General features: G+C 35.2%; 1 protein-coding gene and 1 long non-coding RNA gene across 4 annotated transcripts in view; both read right to left on the minus strand.

Moving 5' to 3' along the window:
• Positions 1-1,356: 1,356 nt before the first annotated feature.
• Positions 1,357-5,542, minus strand: LOC148852848 (uncharacterized). Its single transcript, XR_016099855.1, has 2 exons — positions 5,000-5,542; positions 1,357-1,594 (listed from the first exon to the last, which is right to left on the minus strand). It is a non-coding gene; the product is annotated as an uncharacterized LOC148852848 (long non-coding RNA).
• A 1,086-nt stretch (positions 5,543-6,628) lies between these two features.
• The window catches only part of LOC148852849 (uncharacterized), a 47,762-nt gene continuing 37,768 nt past the window's right edge, over positions 6,629-16,622 (minus strand). For all 3 annotated transcript variants that reach the window (XM_088943625.1, XM_088943623.1, XM_088943624.1), the window contains exons 14-17: positions 16,385-16,498; positions 16,207-16,296; positions 8,995-9,043; positions 6,629-6,948 (exon numbers count right to left, since the gene is read on the minus strand). In XM_088943625.1, coding sequence (XP_088799751.1) covers positions 9,017-9,043; positions 16,207-16,296; positions 16,385-16,498 — 231 coding nt within the window. In that variant the 3' untranslated portion in view covers positions 6,629-6,948; positions 8,995-9,016. The remainder of the gene's footprint in view (positions 6,949-8,994; positions 9,044-16,206; positions 16,297-16,384; positions 16,499-16,622) is intronic.

Raw genomic sequence — 16,622 nt, forward strand, 5'->3', positions numbered from 1 at the left:
GAATGACCATTTAGTATAAATGTTGGGCCCATTAAGAGCCCATGGTGATAGACTCAAGGGTTTACTGTCTCCTACAATGAATTTGGCTAGGCCTTGTAACAGAGGCTGGATTGAACCCATGTGGCTGATGTGTAGATCAATGTTTGGGTCACACACCACACAAGGATATCCAACTAGGCAACAGATAGGAGGGTAAATGAGCAAATGGACTTAATGGGCCTGTATCCCAAATCGAACTAGCTTAATGTGATTAATTAAAAAATGGCGATTTTGGGATTCAGATCAGTAGATAGGATAAGGGATTATCCCTATCCACTCAGAGAGTCTAGATCCAAATAAAGATTTGGATCAGAAAACTCCTATTTAGATTAGGAGGGTTGATCTTTATCTGCAGATAAAATAAGGGATTATCCTTATCTCTTAAAGAGAATCCAGATCCAAATACAAGATCTTCTGGTTCGCAGATCACAAAAAAAGAAATCTTGCAGTTCGACTACTTCAGATTTCTACCATTTCCTACTCTTGCCGCCTCTGCTAGTTTGGTCTCCACCTGTAGGAGCGATCAAGAAGAGTTTCTTATTATCTTTTGGGAGAAAAGATAATCAGAAGTCGTGCTCACCTGCCCTCCATCGAGTTCTGGATGAAGAATTCGGTTCTTACTGAAGAGCCATCCTACTGATTTTGCTCCACCCTATGCTACGTCATCTTTAGTGGGAGCAGTCTTTGGTATTCTCCTTGGACGTGAACACCTTCGTTGGGGGTTACTACTACTCCGTATCAGGTATATCCCTCTCCTACCTCTTGGTTTCAGATCTGGTTTGGTTTGGGTTCAAGATTAATCCTTGAAAATACAGTTTTCTAAAATAGGAAATGTGATTTCCATATGGGAGAGAGAAATTTTTGAAATTTCGCCCAACCTACCTGCAGGGTTCGGCCATCCATATGATGGATCTCTCATCCCTTCGAAAAGCCCAACTTCTTGGGCTCGAGCCTAGCCCGTGGACTGAAAATCCAAACCCAGTCCGTGCAAAATTTTGGGTTGCGCCGGTTTGGGCTCAAGTTGGACCCACCCAACTTGCACCCCTACCTGTTGGTATTTACCAATATCACTTTATGTTACAACTTTACACTTAAATTGAAATAGGAATGACATTTTAGGCCCTATTTGGCAATGTTCCCACATGTTTCTTTTCTTTTAGAAATTCTTGTGCTATAACAAGAATTTTATAGAAATAGAAACAATGTTTGGATAACGAAACTATTTTGGTTTCTCTTTCTCCCTACATGCTACAACTTTTATTTTTTGGTTAAAGAGTAATTTACTTATACAACTTTATGATTTAGCTGGAATAGGAATGCCAAGGTGACAATAGCAATCTACTTTTTGTCTATTAATACTAGACTACTATATATACAAATATATAATCAATTCAATTCAGGTTAACGTTAGTTTACAAATATATAAATTGAAACTGAAACGACCAATCAAGTTACACATCTAATATATATATATATATATATATATATACTTGATTTCAGGCCAAAGCCTCCCCAGTCAAACATGTGGCTCTCCTCCATTCAGACACCTGTCATTCTAAAGATTTAAACAAAATGGAAACGCGTCAAATTCTGATTAGTAGTTCAAGAAAAGAACCCACTAACATGTAGAATGGAGCCCACCACCATGCAGAGTTGTGAGAAGTGGGAAGCTCACACTTTCAATCATTTCCTAAAAACAAGAAACTATACTATTAATTATTGTTAACTACTAAACTAATTAATTAATTCCAACTATTGATTATTAATAATAATCTACTTATAATTAATTAAGTATAGTTATTAATTAATAATAATAATAATAATTGTTAATTACTAATTAATTACTATTAACTACTTCTAATTAATTAATTCTAGCTATTAATTACTAATAGTAATTACTCATTAATAATAATTAATTACTTAAAATGATTTCTTTTAATAATTACTACTATTACCTAATTGTTGATAATAATTAATTACTAATAATATTGCTCAATATTAATTCGGGAAAATAATTTCTTATAATAATTACTGCTAATACTTAATTACTGATAATTTATTAGTGACAATATTGTTCATTATTAATTCAAAATGATAATTAATTAATGGTAATTAATAAATATTTTCATAATGGTAATTCATAATTCGGAAATAATCATTTTATATTTATATTAACTAATATTAATTATTTTGAAAATAAGCATTTAATGTTAATTATTTATATTATAATTATTATCAGAAATTATATTTCATACATTTATATGAAATAATTAATTATATTATTATTATAAGTAACTATAATTAATAATATTATATTAATTAATATAATTATATTATTATTATCAATAGTTATTATTAATTATTACTAATACTAATGATGATAATTATTACTTCAGAATGTTAATTAATTAATGATAAGTAATACGCATTTTAATAATGTTCATTATTAATTGTTATATAATCATTTATATTAATATTAAATTCATATTAATTATTTTATAAATATATAATTAGTATTACCTATTTATAAATAATACTACTATTATTTTCCAATAAATATTTCATTTAGTGAAAGTTAAATTATAAAACTTTCAATTATTCAATATTGTTAAACTTAAAGAATTATAAAAGCAAATATTCTTTAAGGAATCAACTAAAATCATAACTATAACAAATTAATTACTTAATAAAAAATAAAAATAAAATAATAATAATAGTAGTAATAATAATATACTTATTATTATTACTGATTTCATAATTATTAATATATTATTAATCTATTAATAATACTGATTATTATTAAAAAATATTAATAGAAAATTTAAATTATTTAAAATTATTTGTTGAAATTACCCGTTTTAATTCGGGTAGATAATTAATTATTAATTTTAATTTCTTAAAATTATTATTTACTGAATAATTTTAATTACTCTTTGATTAATGACCTTATTTTTGAATAATTGGTTTTTTATGTTCAATAATTTTTTTTGCAAAAATCTAAATTTTTATTTTGCAATGCTAACCATTTTATTATTCTCTTATTTAGTTCTCCAAAGGATAAAAATAAATAAATTAATGATATTTACCTATTTTTATCAAATTATGTATTTGTCAAGTTGTTGTCATTAATGATGATGATGATGATGAGTTTATTGTAGCGATACATGATGATGATTTGATTGTAGTCATATATTTTTCATCTCCTACTTCAAATGATGGATGCATTTGCAAATATTGTTTGGCATTGATTGTTTTTCTTAGCAGATCTTTGAATAATTTTCTTCCTTCTTTGCCTCTTTGAATAGATATCATTTAAATGCTTTTTCCATTCATATGTCCCTAAATGTTAAGCAGTATTGGTGATATTATTTTAAATATCCATCTAATTTTACTATTTTATAAATAGATTAATGATTTCAAAATTATTGATACTTTTTTGGGGTGGGTTGCTCAACAGGACATTGATTTTTTTTGTTAAATAGTAAATTTCAAATTAAATGATATTGTAGTTGCCCCTTACTTAGTTTGGGGTCATTGTCCAGATAAAATATGGTTAGTCTCTTAAATCAAATAAAGAGTCTACCCTAAATGTCTATTATAAATAATTAACAAAATGAAAAAATTCAAATTAAATCAAAAAATTACTTGCTGAACTGAATTAAGTAAATAATAATAACAATCATCAAGTACTTAATTAAAGAATGGCAGTTTACAAACAGTAATAAAAATCATTAATGTTTATTCATATATATATATATATATATATATATAATAACAATCATCAAGTACTTAATTAAAGAATGGCAGTTTATAAACAGTAATAAAAATCAATAATGTTTATTCATATATATATATACAGGGTCATTCATAGGCATGGCAATTTCCCCCATAAAGCCGAGGCCCCGCCCCGCCCTAAACGGGGTGGGTTTTCCCCGACCCTAAATAAGGATGGGGCGGGGACGGGGAAAATAATTTTTTCCTGAATCGGGTACGGGGCGGGGACGAGTTTTGTATATAATTCCCCGAACCCAAATGTAAATTAATAAAATATCTCTAGGTTTAATATTGATATTTAAAATATCTCTAAGTTTTCTCTAAATTTTTAAAATCCTAGGATCTCATAATTTTATTTTTGAATTACCCCTAAAGTATTATAATTCAATTCTAAAATACCCCCAAATTCCTATATCCTATGTATAAATTGTCTATAAAATAAATAATTTTTAAATAATTGCCTTGGAAGGAGAAAATTCGGGGATTCCCCGTCCCCGATGGGGAATGGATGCCCCACCCCACCATCGGCAACGAAGCAGGTATGGGGCAAGGTATCATGACTTCGAGGCGGGGACTAGAAGGGGGTGCCCCGCCCCGTTGCCATTCCTAGTCATTCACTAGTATTGATAATGGAAACCAACTAAAAATCTTTAATTGGGTGCTTTTTGTGAACAACGCTAGTTATGAGAGCAAAAAATATAATTTAGATTGTCACATTTTAGTTCATTTTATTTCCTCCTATGAGACCTATATTTGAGATATTAAATCCCTTTCTCTATCACTAAATCTTATATCTAAAGCATTTTTTCTCACTTTTTCCAACATACAAGAAGCATAGCTTATTATATTCATAACATCCATAATTTTTCATTTCAATTCAAAATCCATGTTGTTTTTACAACCAACTCTTCCTCAAAGTTCCTAAGATGATGAAAAGCTGAATAGTAAAGAAAAAAGGTATTGTTGATGATTAGTTTGTGCTGATTCCCTGTTAGCGGTGACAACTCAAACTACATCGAATGATATCGTTAGGTCGTAATTGCAAGATGAAACATGTCGGAGAGCCCAGGGAATGACCCAGACGAGGGGACTCCAATGATCAAGTTAGCACCGAGTTGACGAAGTAGAAAGAGAGCTAATGGCCATGAAATCAGAGTAGAGTAAGCGCGTAAATAAGTGAGCGTACCTTCTTTTGAGGGTGAAGGTTCACTCCTATATAAACCTCGGACCAGTGTAGCGTGCCCGACACGTTCGGAGGTGATAAAACTTATCCGCCGATTGTTTACAGTGAACGCCCGCACGACGTCGTGGTCATCCTTATCCGATTCCCTGCGAAGTGAAGGGAACCGAGCTTGTCGCTGCCAAATGGGCATTGTGTCCGCGTGCATTTCGGAGGTGTTAAGTGGTGCGGACAAATGAGGGAGAATGTGCCATGTAAATTCGAGTGGTCTTGAGGTTGGCGTGATCCCCCAGGTCATGTGTTACCCAAGTTGAAGAGGTAGTTCAGCGCTTATGGCAACCAATGGACGCACGTGTCCGTTCACGTAGGCTGATCTACCGGTCGAGACTCGTTCAGGCTGCATGAGTCGATCTGTCGAGATGTGTTCAAGTGGGAGGCGTGCCGTATTTTCTTGATCGTCACATGGCAACTCATGATTGGAGGGTCATTTTACCCTTCATCAGATATCAAGAACTAACTTGCCAACAAGTGATTTTTATTTGTCTTTTATCAAGTATTAAGGATACCAAATGTCTAACTTAAACCAAAGAACTTTTTCCTTCATACAAATGCTACCTTATCTTATCAAGAAAGAGAAGCCAGAAATTGGTTTTCTTTACACTCAAATGGAAGTTTTCTTCCTTGGATGCACTCTCATAAAAGGTGAGAAAATAAAAAATAAAAAATAAAAGTGCTGATTGACAGCATGTGGCTGCTTAAATAAAGATACCTATTTCAGAAGATTGAAATCATATTAATATTTCTAATTCAAATAAAAGACTCGTTATAAAGATTTTCAATGGAATAGTCAATTACGGATAAACTCAAGTTATATATAGCAGGTAAATAGTGTATCTCAAGCAAAATGATAGGGAAATTTAGGGTTAGCTCCCTCATAAATTTTTATTGATTTTTTTTTAATGTGTTGTTCCATACCCCCACGATTGCTGTAATACGCCCCTTGAATTGTGATAGCTGCTCCCAACCGTACAAACTCATTGTGAGGTGGATGGATCTATAAACCGTGGTTGCCCCATACTCATTCTCTAGTACAAAATGAATTGACACCAATCTCTTTCAACCCATGCCATGTGTTTGTGTTTATAAAAAATCGATATAATCCATATTTAAAGCCTTGACTATATTCATTCAGATATCCTTTAAAAGTTGAAATCCATGTAAACTGTTTCTGTTACAAAGTTTGTCAAGGCCACTATCCACAGATCCAATAGCTAAACAATTTCGAAATCCCAATACCATTCAAAATTCAAGTGCTTCCCTTTAACCTGAGAATCAGATATTCAACTTCCGGAATGCCAATAATTGTTGGTTGACCTCAAATTTTGCAATAATAGGGAGGAAACAAGAAAATCAATTGGGTCCAACAAAATGTAAATTATCAATTTCATTGTATATTCCCTTACACCGTCATGCCAGGTTTCATCATGTTCGAACAAGTCGAAACAATGGGTGCAGCATAGATCCAGCGCAGCCCATTGAAATTGATAGTGAATAAAGATAAATATAACTGTAGCGAAGACCAACAATCCCATACAGGCAAGTGAGACTGATTTCTTTACCCAAAAAGAAGAAACAAGAAACAAACTAGTGATTCTGTTGGCCCTCATCATATTCAACAAAACCGAAACAAAATGAGTACATTCGTTGATAATTGTACACATGCAAGTATGGAACTCTGATTGAAAATTACATGGATGCATGATGCATCAGTTGATAGGTAGGACATGAACTGATACAGAAATTAATATTGGTGCATCATACATACATTTTGACAAGGAAACATGAGAATCGTTTTGGGTTTACAAATTGGAAATCTCCACCAGCCATGAGCTACTCTTGATCCCAGAAGTAGGCATAAGGTTCACTATATCATGTCTTACACGCATTGCTGAAGCCTAACACAACAGGGCAAACATCAAAGTTTAATTTGACACCGTAGCATCAGTATTTAACTATTTATCATATTAACTATGAGGAAACAAATTGGACTGATTATATCTACACAACCATCTGCGTAAGTGCTTTTTTATTTAAAATTTTTCACCCCCATCATGCAACAGACATCTACTTTACCAAGAAAACTAGTCCCTAATTATCAGTATTCCTCGCCATTAATGAAGGATGCATATTTACAAGTTACTATGAAATGGCAATACCAGCTTCAAGTTTGCATTTCGCTAGCTTTCAAATAATTAATTCTGATGCTTTTTTATTCTAAGACTTTAAAGTTTGTTTTATGAAAATTGGTGGAACTAGTTTTTTTCATGGGCTCAAAACTCAATGTCTTTGAAGACAAAAAATTTAACAAAAGGAATCATTCTTGGCTCATAAATTCTAGAAATATTGATTGTTTAGAGCAAAACTTTAGACAAGTTGTTGAGATACAAGATTCAGTTAACTGGTCATGGTTTGATTACAGTGGATGGTGTTTTCCTTTTTTAATAGGCAGTGTATATTGCTTTTTCAAGAGAAAGAAATCACCAACGAGAGCATCTCAGTCAAGTTTGAATCTGATATACTATTGTGAGACATGAAATGGGATGGGTTTCATGTATGTAACGGTAAGGAAATTGCATCCTTGTAATGATATCATGGTCATACTGTGAGACATGTTTTGTCATGATGCATAAAATATATCCACTCAATGTAATTTGATGAACAATGCAAGAGGTTCTGGGACAGGGTTTCAACTTAGTGCAGTTCGTTAAATTATAAAAAAATGATATATTATTCTTATACTCAAAAAGTAAAAGTTCAAATCAAGACTCTGAACCTTATGGCATAAAGCCTGATCCTGAACAAAATTATTAAATGATCACGTATTATCATCTCTAGATAAGATTTCAAAAAGAGTGATCTATAAAAGGAATTGCAGAGTAAACCATGTTTGACGATGAATAGGGGGGGGGTTCTCCAACATGAATGCATGTTTTTCTTCTTTCTATGAAATGCCACATCAGAACAAAAAAAAAACGATCTTGGATGTGTGTGTCTTTTCAAACCAAAGTAAGAATATTTTCAATTTGATTCAAAATAATAACTTTGTTTCTGAAACAATAAAAAAGGATGCTTTGAACACCCTCTTACTGGTGCTGGTTTAAAACTCATAGGGATCAACTCATCACTAAATAAATTAGCGTCCAAAATATAAATAAAAATCAAATAAATAATAATAATACGAAAGGTAAACCAGTAAACCAATATCCATTCAAGAAGAATTTCTATCTAAATTTATCCACAAAAGAATCTTATCTGAATAATATATGCTCTACTAATCATAATAACAAACCACTAAAAAAGAACATGTTTTTTAAAACTAGAAAATCAAGAATGTACTTCCGTTTTCAGTTTTAGAATTTAAAAAAAAAAATACACCTCACAACCAAGAACATGTTTTCTATGTTTTTGCTTTAAGAATGAATGCTTTTTAAACCAACTGTATAACCTTCGTTTACTTTAAAAAAAATGAAAAAACAAAAGGGCAGGTGGGAAAAAGTTGGTGATTTTTTTTTGATAAATAAGTGGTATTTTATAAATCATAGAAAAAGTGTACAATCAGCCTAAGAAGAGGCACGAGATATTACCTCCCCTTGGAACTGAGCATTGAGCAAATAAGCATCTCTAGCCTGAAATTACAGTTATAAGGTAGCCCAGAACAGATCACCCCTTGATACCCCTTCTTTAGCCAAAGAATCAGCCATGACATTCGCTGATCTGCTGACCCATTGAAAACTAACTGCCATGTTTCTTGTCACCCCTAAAAGTTGGTGACTTGAAGCATGTCTTTTCAACCTTATAATACCAAAAGATCTTCCACCAAATCATATACTAAGCAAACTTCGAAAAAAAATAGACAAAAAAGGAAGTGAAATAATAATCCATTAAAACCTCAGTGATGGAGAAAGAATCAGGGAGAAGGAAAACAAAACATAAGCACATACCATAGGGGGTGATAAATAGTTTTCAACATTCCAAAGCATATGTCTGGACCTGCAACAGAAAAGAAAAGCAAATTAAACAATTACAGTAATGCCTAAAACGTGCAAAGATACAGTCCAGATTATATGTCAAATGGTAGAAAGAAAGAATGATATTCTGTGCTACAATTTCAACTTCCAACTAAAAAGTTTTGTTTTCTTTCTTTCTTTCTTTCTTTCTTTCTTTATTTATTTTTGTAATGGGCTACACAACAGGAGGTAGCCTCTCCCAAACCCCTAGACACCCCCCCCCATCATGGGTGAAGGCAGGACTCAATCCCAGGTCTCCACTACAAGTCTACAATCAGCCAGAGACTTTAGCAGCAGGCTAGCTGATAACTTTCGATGCTCAGAAAGGTCATAATTTCAAACGAATAGATAAGAAGTTCACGGATACTCGATAGGTGATAAAATGAGGGAAACTAAAGTGTGATGGTCCCATCAAGCGTGTAGAAGACCATTGGTAACAATAATGCATTTTTTTTAATAAGTGGCACCAATAATACATTTTGACGCATTCAACTCTTATAAATCATAATAAGATTTGCTGGTTTTGTTCATTTATTATTATTTTTAAATCAATACTTAAGTGGCAATTGCCATTACCATCGATTGATCCCCCCAATCTGCACACATTAATAATGCACCAAGAACATGTGAAATTATAATAATTAATATAATTAATACATGAAATTTTTTAACAAGATGGTTCCTTTTGTGGTTGGGACAAGGCTTTTATTTGAACATAGTTGAGTATTTTGGTTACCTTCCCACCCAAAAGACAAACAAAATAAGTCATTTTTTATATGAGAAAAGTCATGTACAGTTCTGGTAGTTTGTCTGTGTAGAGAACACTGATGTGGTCCCCGCAGTGTTCATATGAGCAATATTTCTGGTAAATATGACAGTGTTGTTAGTTATTTCAGTTAGTTATTTCAGCTTTATTACTAGTTATTTCTTATTGTATTTGTCATGTAAGCAATAAGGGCAATTTAGCCCTTTTACAGTTATATAAATACTAAGAGTGGGTCGGCAGAAATTATAACTTTCCCTCTCTTTTCTAAAACTCTCTTCGTGTACTTCTTCTCTTCCTCTCTTCTCTTCTTCTTCTCTTCAATTTGTCATCCCTTTTTTCTTTTAAATTCAAGACTTGTTGTAGTCTAGATCGACTACTTGTATCAGAGCCGACCTAGGAGCTCTTATGCTAGTCTAATTAGGCTGACTGCATGAGAACCTCCTAGGTTTGGAAGTTTTTCAACAAGGAAGGAGGATCGGCTGATTCTTGGAGGTTACTGGTAGTGTGCGGCTGCTACTAAAGACATTATAGAAGTCTGGGAGAGTTCCAGTAGTCAGGAAGAATCAAAAGAAGCTTTGGATCCTCAAGATTAGGGTTTTGCATCAACCAGAAGGTAGCGGCCAGAGATTTTTCCATAAAGTAAGCTTTTTTTCTTGTAATTGACTTTAGAAAAGATCATCTTGGTTTAGTCTGAGAGATGCGGCTGGAAAATCTGTGTTTTCTTTAGGGTTTTGAGAGAAAACCCTAAAATTCAAAATTGTTATTTGTTTCAGATCAGAATTTGAACTGGTTTCATTCAGAATTCTGTTTTCTGTGTTCTTTGGAAGACCTAGGCAGGTTGTTATCAGTTATTTAGGTGCTGTTTCTCCTATTACAGTAATTAAAAAAGGGTTTTTTATTAATTCTTGATCAAGAATGGAGTTCAAGAGTCAAGGGGAAGGTGTTTTTGGGACTAGAAAATCTGGTAACATGTCTGAGAATACCTTTCAGATTACAACAATTAAGTTTGATGGATCAAACTACCTAGAATGGGCTCAATCGGCCATGATGGCCATTGGGGGTAGGGGAAAACTGAGCTACTTGTTGGGAGATATGAAAGAACCAACTAAGGAGGACCAAACCTATACCAAATGGGTTCAGGAAAACTATTTGGTAATGACATGGCAGTGCAACTCTATGCAGCCACATATCAGCCGGAACTATTTGTGGGCAAAAACAGCTAAGGAAATCTGGGATGTCATGAAAGAGACATACTCCCAACCCTTAATATTGCTAGGGCTTATGAACTAAAATGTGAGGTTAACAACCTTAAGCAAGGAGAATAACCAATCTCGGTTTACTTCTCTACACTAAAATCTTTGTGGCATGAAACTGACCACCTAGAAACACTTGAGTGGGAAAGCCAAAAGGATGCACTGACTCATAGAAAGTAGGTTGAGACTAATAGGGTTTTTTGAGTTCCTACCTGGTCTGAACCCTGAGTATGATATTGTGAGACAGCAACTACTGACAAGAGACAGTGTGACCCTATCACAAGCCTACTCCTTAGTGCATAGTGAAGAGACTAAGAGAAAGGTTACAATGTAGCATCAGCCCTTCCCACCAGCCATGGCAGCAGTCAAACCTAAGTCTGGGGGTGATACGGAGAGGGATATAAAGAAGGAAGACAAGCGGGATCTAGTAATGTGAACATTGCAAGAAACCCAAACATACTAAAGACACCTATTGGAAGCTACACCCTCATTTAGTCCCAACAAAACTCAGGAACGAAAGGGGTAATGCTAATATGGCTATTAACACTGATTGTACCTCCTCATCGGGCACAAAAGGCACACCTCTAGACACCCTAGCTGTTGTCTGGTCTGCCCTAACTCAGTTGGGAAAGGAAGTTGGCAATTCAGCTCAATCATCTCAGCTGCCATTAGCTCCCACATCAGCTTTTGCTCATTCGGTACTCGGGCCTCAGCTTATCATGCTTCAGCTCCAAGTAACACAAAACATTGTTGGGTAATAAACTCAGGTGCATCTGACCATATGACTAGCTTGCCATCACTGTTCACTACCTATCACTTATCTTCTAGCAGAGATAAAGTGCCCATTGTTGATGGTTCCCTTGTTCCAATTTCTGGCAAGGGAAACATCATGTTGTCTAATGCCATCTCCTTATCTTCAGTTATGCATGTTCTTAAGCTTAATACTAACTTGCTTTCAGTCAGTAGCATTACAAAACATCATAATTGTTCAGTAACCTTTTTCCCTGACCGATGTGTTTTTCAAGACTTGGAGACAAGGTGATTGGGACTGGTCGTGAGACAAATGGGATCTATCTGCTTGGAGAGAGTTCACATTGGGAAGATAGTGAAGGTAGGAAGTCTTTTGTTTCTTAGTCTGTTAGTCAGGTTATGCTTTGGCATAATCAGTTGGTCATTTATGTTTTCGGTCTTTGAAGAGTTTGTTTCCTAATTTATTTGAGTCTATTCAGATGTTCAATTTGAGATGTGAGAGTTGTGAGCTTGCAAAGCATTGTAGAACATCTTATTCATTGAGTAATAAAAGAAGTAATAATCCTTTTATATTGTGCATAGAGATGTTTGAGGTCCTTACCACATCACTGGCATGGGGGGGTACAGATATTTCTTGTTGTTTGTTTATGACTACACCAATTTGGGATCAAAATCAAAATCTTCAGATCCGATAATGCGAAAGAATACTTTGCCAACCAATTAGCCTCTTATTTGCTTGACCATGGGATTATCCATCAAAGTATTTGTCCTCATACACCATAGCAAAATGACGTTACTGAGAAGAAGAATAGGCACATATTGGACAAGGCCAGAAACATCATGTTTAACTCCAATGTGCCTATTCGTTTCTGGGAGATGCTATTCTTACAGCAATTTATCTCATTAACTGAGTTTGTTCACGGGTTCTTGACATGAAGCCTCCATTTACCCTCCTATACCCTGATAAAGACTTGTTTATTGTTCCCCTTAAAACCTTTCCTTGTACTTGCTTTGTTCATATTCTTGGACCTCATCGTTCCAAATTTGATCCTAAGGCCTCCAAATGTATTTTTCTCGATTATGCACTAACTCAAATGGGATATTGCTGCTAGAACCCACTTCTAGGAGAAGATTTGTCTCTATGGATGTCACTTTCTTCGAGGATGTATCCTATTATCCTAGGTTTTGTCCTCAAGCGGAGAGTACTGAGTGTGGGGTTAACTCATCAAAAGTTCCTTTACCTGTTCCATTGAGTGATGAGAGATGTAATGGGGAGGGGTGTCAGAGGTGTCGGGATTTGAGAGTGTATCACAAGCGGTGGAGGCAGGTTGATTTCGGTCATCAGCGGTCCAGGCCAACCCCAGTTCCTTCTGTGGATCCAGATCCAGGTACTACAGTTCATTTATCATATCCAAGTTCCAATGAGATACCTTCAACTATTGAGCTCTTACCTCCTTTGGATGACAACCTTCCCATTGCAGTCCGTAAAGGCAAATGGTGTTGCACCACATCCACAACCCACTGCATTTCCCAGTTCTTGTCCTACGATCACTTGCCCCCCTCTTACAGGTCCTTCCTCACATCTATTGTCGATATTCCTATCCCTAGAATAGTGCAGGAGGCCTTGTCAGTTCCTGAGTGGAAAGATGCAATGAAGGTTGAAATGGATGCTCTTCGAAGGAATAATACTTGGGAGCAAGTTGACCAGCCTAAAGAGAAGAAACTGGTTGGATGTAGATGGGTATTTACTGTGAAACATAATACTGATGGTTCCATTGAAAGGTATAAGGCTCGGTTAGTTGCAAAGGGATTTACTCAGACTTATGGTATAGACTACTTGGAGATTTTTTCTCCAGCAGGAAAGATGGCCACTATTAGGGTTTTATTGTCCCTTGCAACTAGTTACTCTTGGCCCTTGTTCCAGATGGATGTTAAAAATGCCTTCCTCGATGGAGACTTGCAAAAGGAGGTCTACATGCAGTTGCCTCCTGGATTTTATGATGCAGAAACAGGAAAGGTTTGCCAGTTGAACAAAGCCCTGTATGGACTCAAACAGTCCCCCAAAGCTTGGTTTGATAGATTTAGACAAGGCCTTGACAGATTCGGCTATGTACAGGCCCAGTCAGACCATACATTGTTCATTAAGAGAGTGGACTCTTCCTTGACCTTGCTTGCTGTATATGTGGATGATATTGTAGTGACAGGGAATGACAATGATGAGATTGTCTCTCTCAAACAACTCCATCAAGAATTTGAGGTGAAAGATCTGGGAGAGCTACAATACTTCTTGGGTATTGAGGTAGCTAGATCTAAACATGAGATGTTTGTTTCTCAAAGAAAATATGTTCTAGATTTGTTGGAAGAAACTGAAAAGTTAGGTGTTAAGCCTGCAGATACACCTATTGAACAAAATCACAAGGTCAGTGCAGAGGGTGGAAAGCCACTTGAAGATAAAGCTATGTTCCAACGGTTAGTTGGAAAACTCCTCTATCTTTGTCTCACACGAATGGACATCAGTTATGCAATCAGCATTGTCAGTCAGTATATGCACTCTCCTAAGACTACTCACTTACTTGCAATTGAGAGGATATTAGCATATTTGAAGAGGTGCCCAAGTAGAGGTATACTATCAAGAATAATAATCACATGAAGATAGAGGTTTATATGGATGTTGATTGGGCTGGGAGTGTTGATGATAGAAGGTCTACCTCTGGATATTGTGCTTTCGTAGGAGGTAACCTGGTCTCATGGAGGAATAAGAAGCAGAGTGTTGTTTCTCGTTCTAGTGCAAAAGCTGAATACAGGTCCATGGCTAATGATGTGGCTGAAATCCTATGATTGAAATCACTATTTGAGGAGTTGGGTATTGCCTATGAGAAGCCCTTAATGTTGTATTGTGATAATCATGCTGCTATTAATATATCATAATCCGGTACAGCATGACAAAACTAAGCATTTTGAAGTAGACCGACATTTTGTCAGAGAAAGAGTTTCATCTCAAGAAGTGTCTTACGTATATCACCTCCAGCATGCAGCTTGCAGATCTTCTCACCAAGGCAGTTCCAAGGAAGAAGTTAGAGGCAGATCTATGCAAGTTGAGAATGACAAATATCTATTCCCAACTTGAGGGGGAGTGTAGAGAACACTGATGTGGACCCCACTGATGTGGTCCCCACAGTGTTCGTATGGCAGCAACATTTCTGTTAGATATGACAGTGTTAGTTGGTAGTTATTTCAGTTAGTTATTTCAGCTTTATTATTAGTTATTTCTTATTCTATTTGCCATGTAAGCAATAAAGGCAATTCATCCCTTTTACAGTTATATAAATACTAAGAGTGGGTCAGCAGAAATCATAACCTTCCCTTTCTTTTTCTGAAACACTCTTCGTGTACTTCTCTTCTTCTTCTCTTCAATTTTCATCCATTTTTTCTTTTAAATTCAAGACTGATTGTAGTCTAGATCGACTATTATCTGGATAGGATGTCGAGAAGTCACATACAAGCTGGATTGTGTGGGTTACTGATAACTAAAATTTTTAGTTTGCATATGGGCATCCCCATCCCAAATAACAATCATGGTCTCATGGCACACCCAGAGTTGTACTTGTACATCTCATTCCGACTTCGAGGGTTATAATCCTTTACGGAGAATCAATGTGAGGAAATTTACTGCCCAGGGGCCTGGTCTACAGTGACCAACAGCTTAAGAACAGGTTACCTAATCACAACTAATCTTCATAATATATTGTAAAGCAATATCCATGGTTTCCATGCTTGTAAACTGACGCTCAATCTGACAAGTGACATGTCAAAACTCTAAGGTTATCAAGAATGGTATACATACATGCCTTGGGAAACAGTATTATGACTTAAAACGAACAGCCTTGAAAAGAGTTTCCATGTGCACAAGAGGAAAAAATAATGATTTTAAGCCTTGTTGTAGTTCTACCAAGCAGACTGATATTAAGAATCTGAGAGAGAGAGGGTTTGATTGAGTTGAGGAAGATGGGTTGAAGAACTGAAGTGAGGATGCCCATAAACTTTATGTTTATGTTTTTGTTTTCTATGGATTAGCTTGCAATGGCCCATGGGTAGGATTGGGGTGCCTTTTTGCAGTGCTAATTTGAATCCTTATGGTCTATCTATAATTTTAACTGTTCACACTGATAAAAAAATAATTTAACTGTTATTAATTTAGCTGTGCCGTTTGGTGTTCTTCAGCTTTCTGTATTGGATTTGATAGTTCTATTGTAATTCTATTTCCTTTTCTTTGGTAGTGTCATTGGCCTTCTCTTCTCTACATGGCAATATGGCACATATTAGGAGTACTTCATTCAAAATAAAATTGAAAAAAAAGAAGTGAAGTTCATTTCCTACCTCAAGCATATTTTCATCAAGAAAGTAATTTGGTCCCGTACAATTTGTGCCATGTGAACCATCATGTTGAAGGATCCTAAGCTTCCCTTCCTGCACTTGGCAAATAAATTTTGTTAACTAGAGAAAGAAGAGATAACCACATAAAGAGACAACCCACATGCCAATCTCAGTTATTCACCTTAGTTCCATAAACAAGACCTCCTCCAACTAAGGGATGAAAACATGCAACATTAACCTCATCTTCAGAACTAGGAAGAACCCGCACCAGCTCCATATCTGAAACTCTGTAAACCTGGATGGTAAAGCAGGTTGGAAAATGTAAATACTAAGAAAGAAAGAATAGCCAAACAAAGGTTGATTTTCTAAACCAACAGGGCAATATAAATAAAATTAAGCTTTCCCATATTACAATGACG

Source organism: Nelumbo lutea, chromosome 5, assembly GCF_056320005.1.
Source record: "Nelumbo lutea isolate HS-2025 chromosome 5, American lotus-T2T, whole genome shotgun sequence".
Lineage (NCBI taxonomy): Eukaryota > Viridiplantae > Streptophyta > Magnoliopsida > Proteales > Nelumbonaceae > Nelumbo > Nelumbo lutea.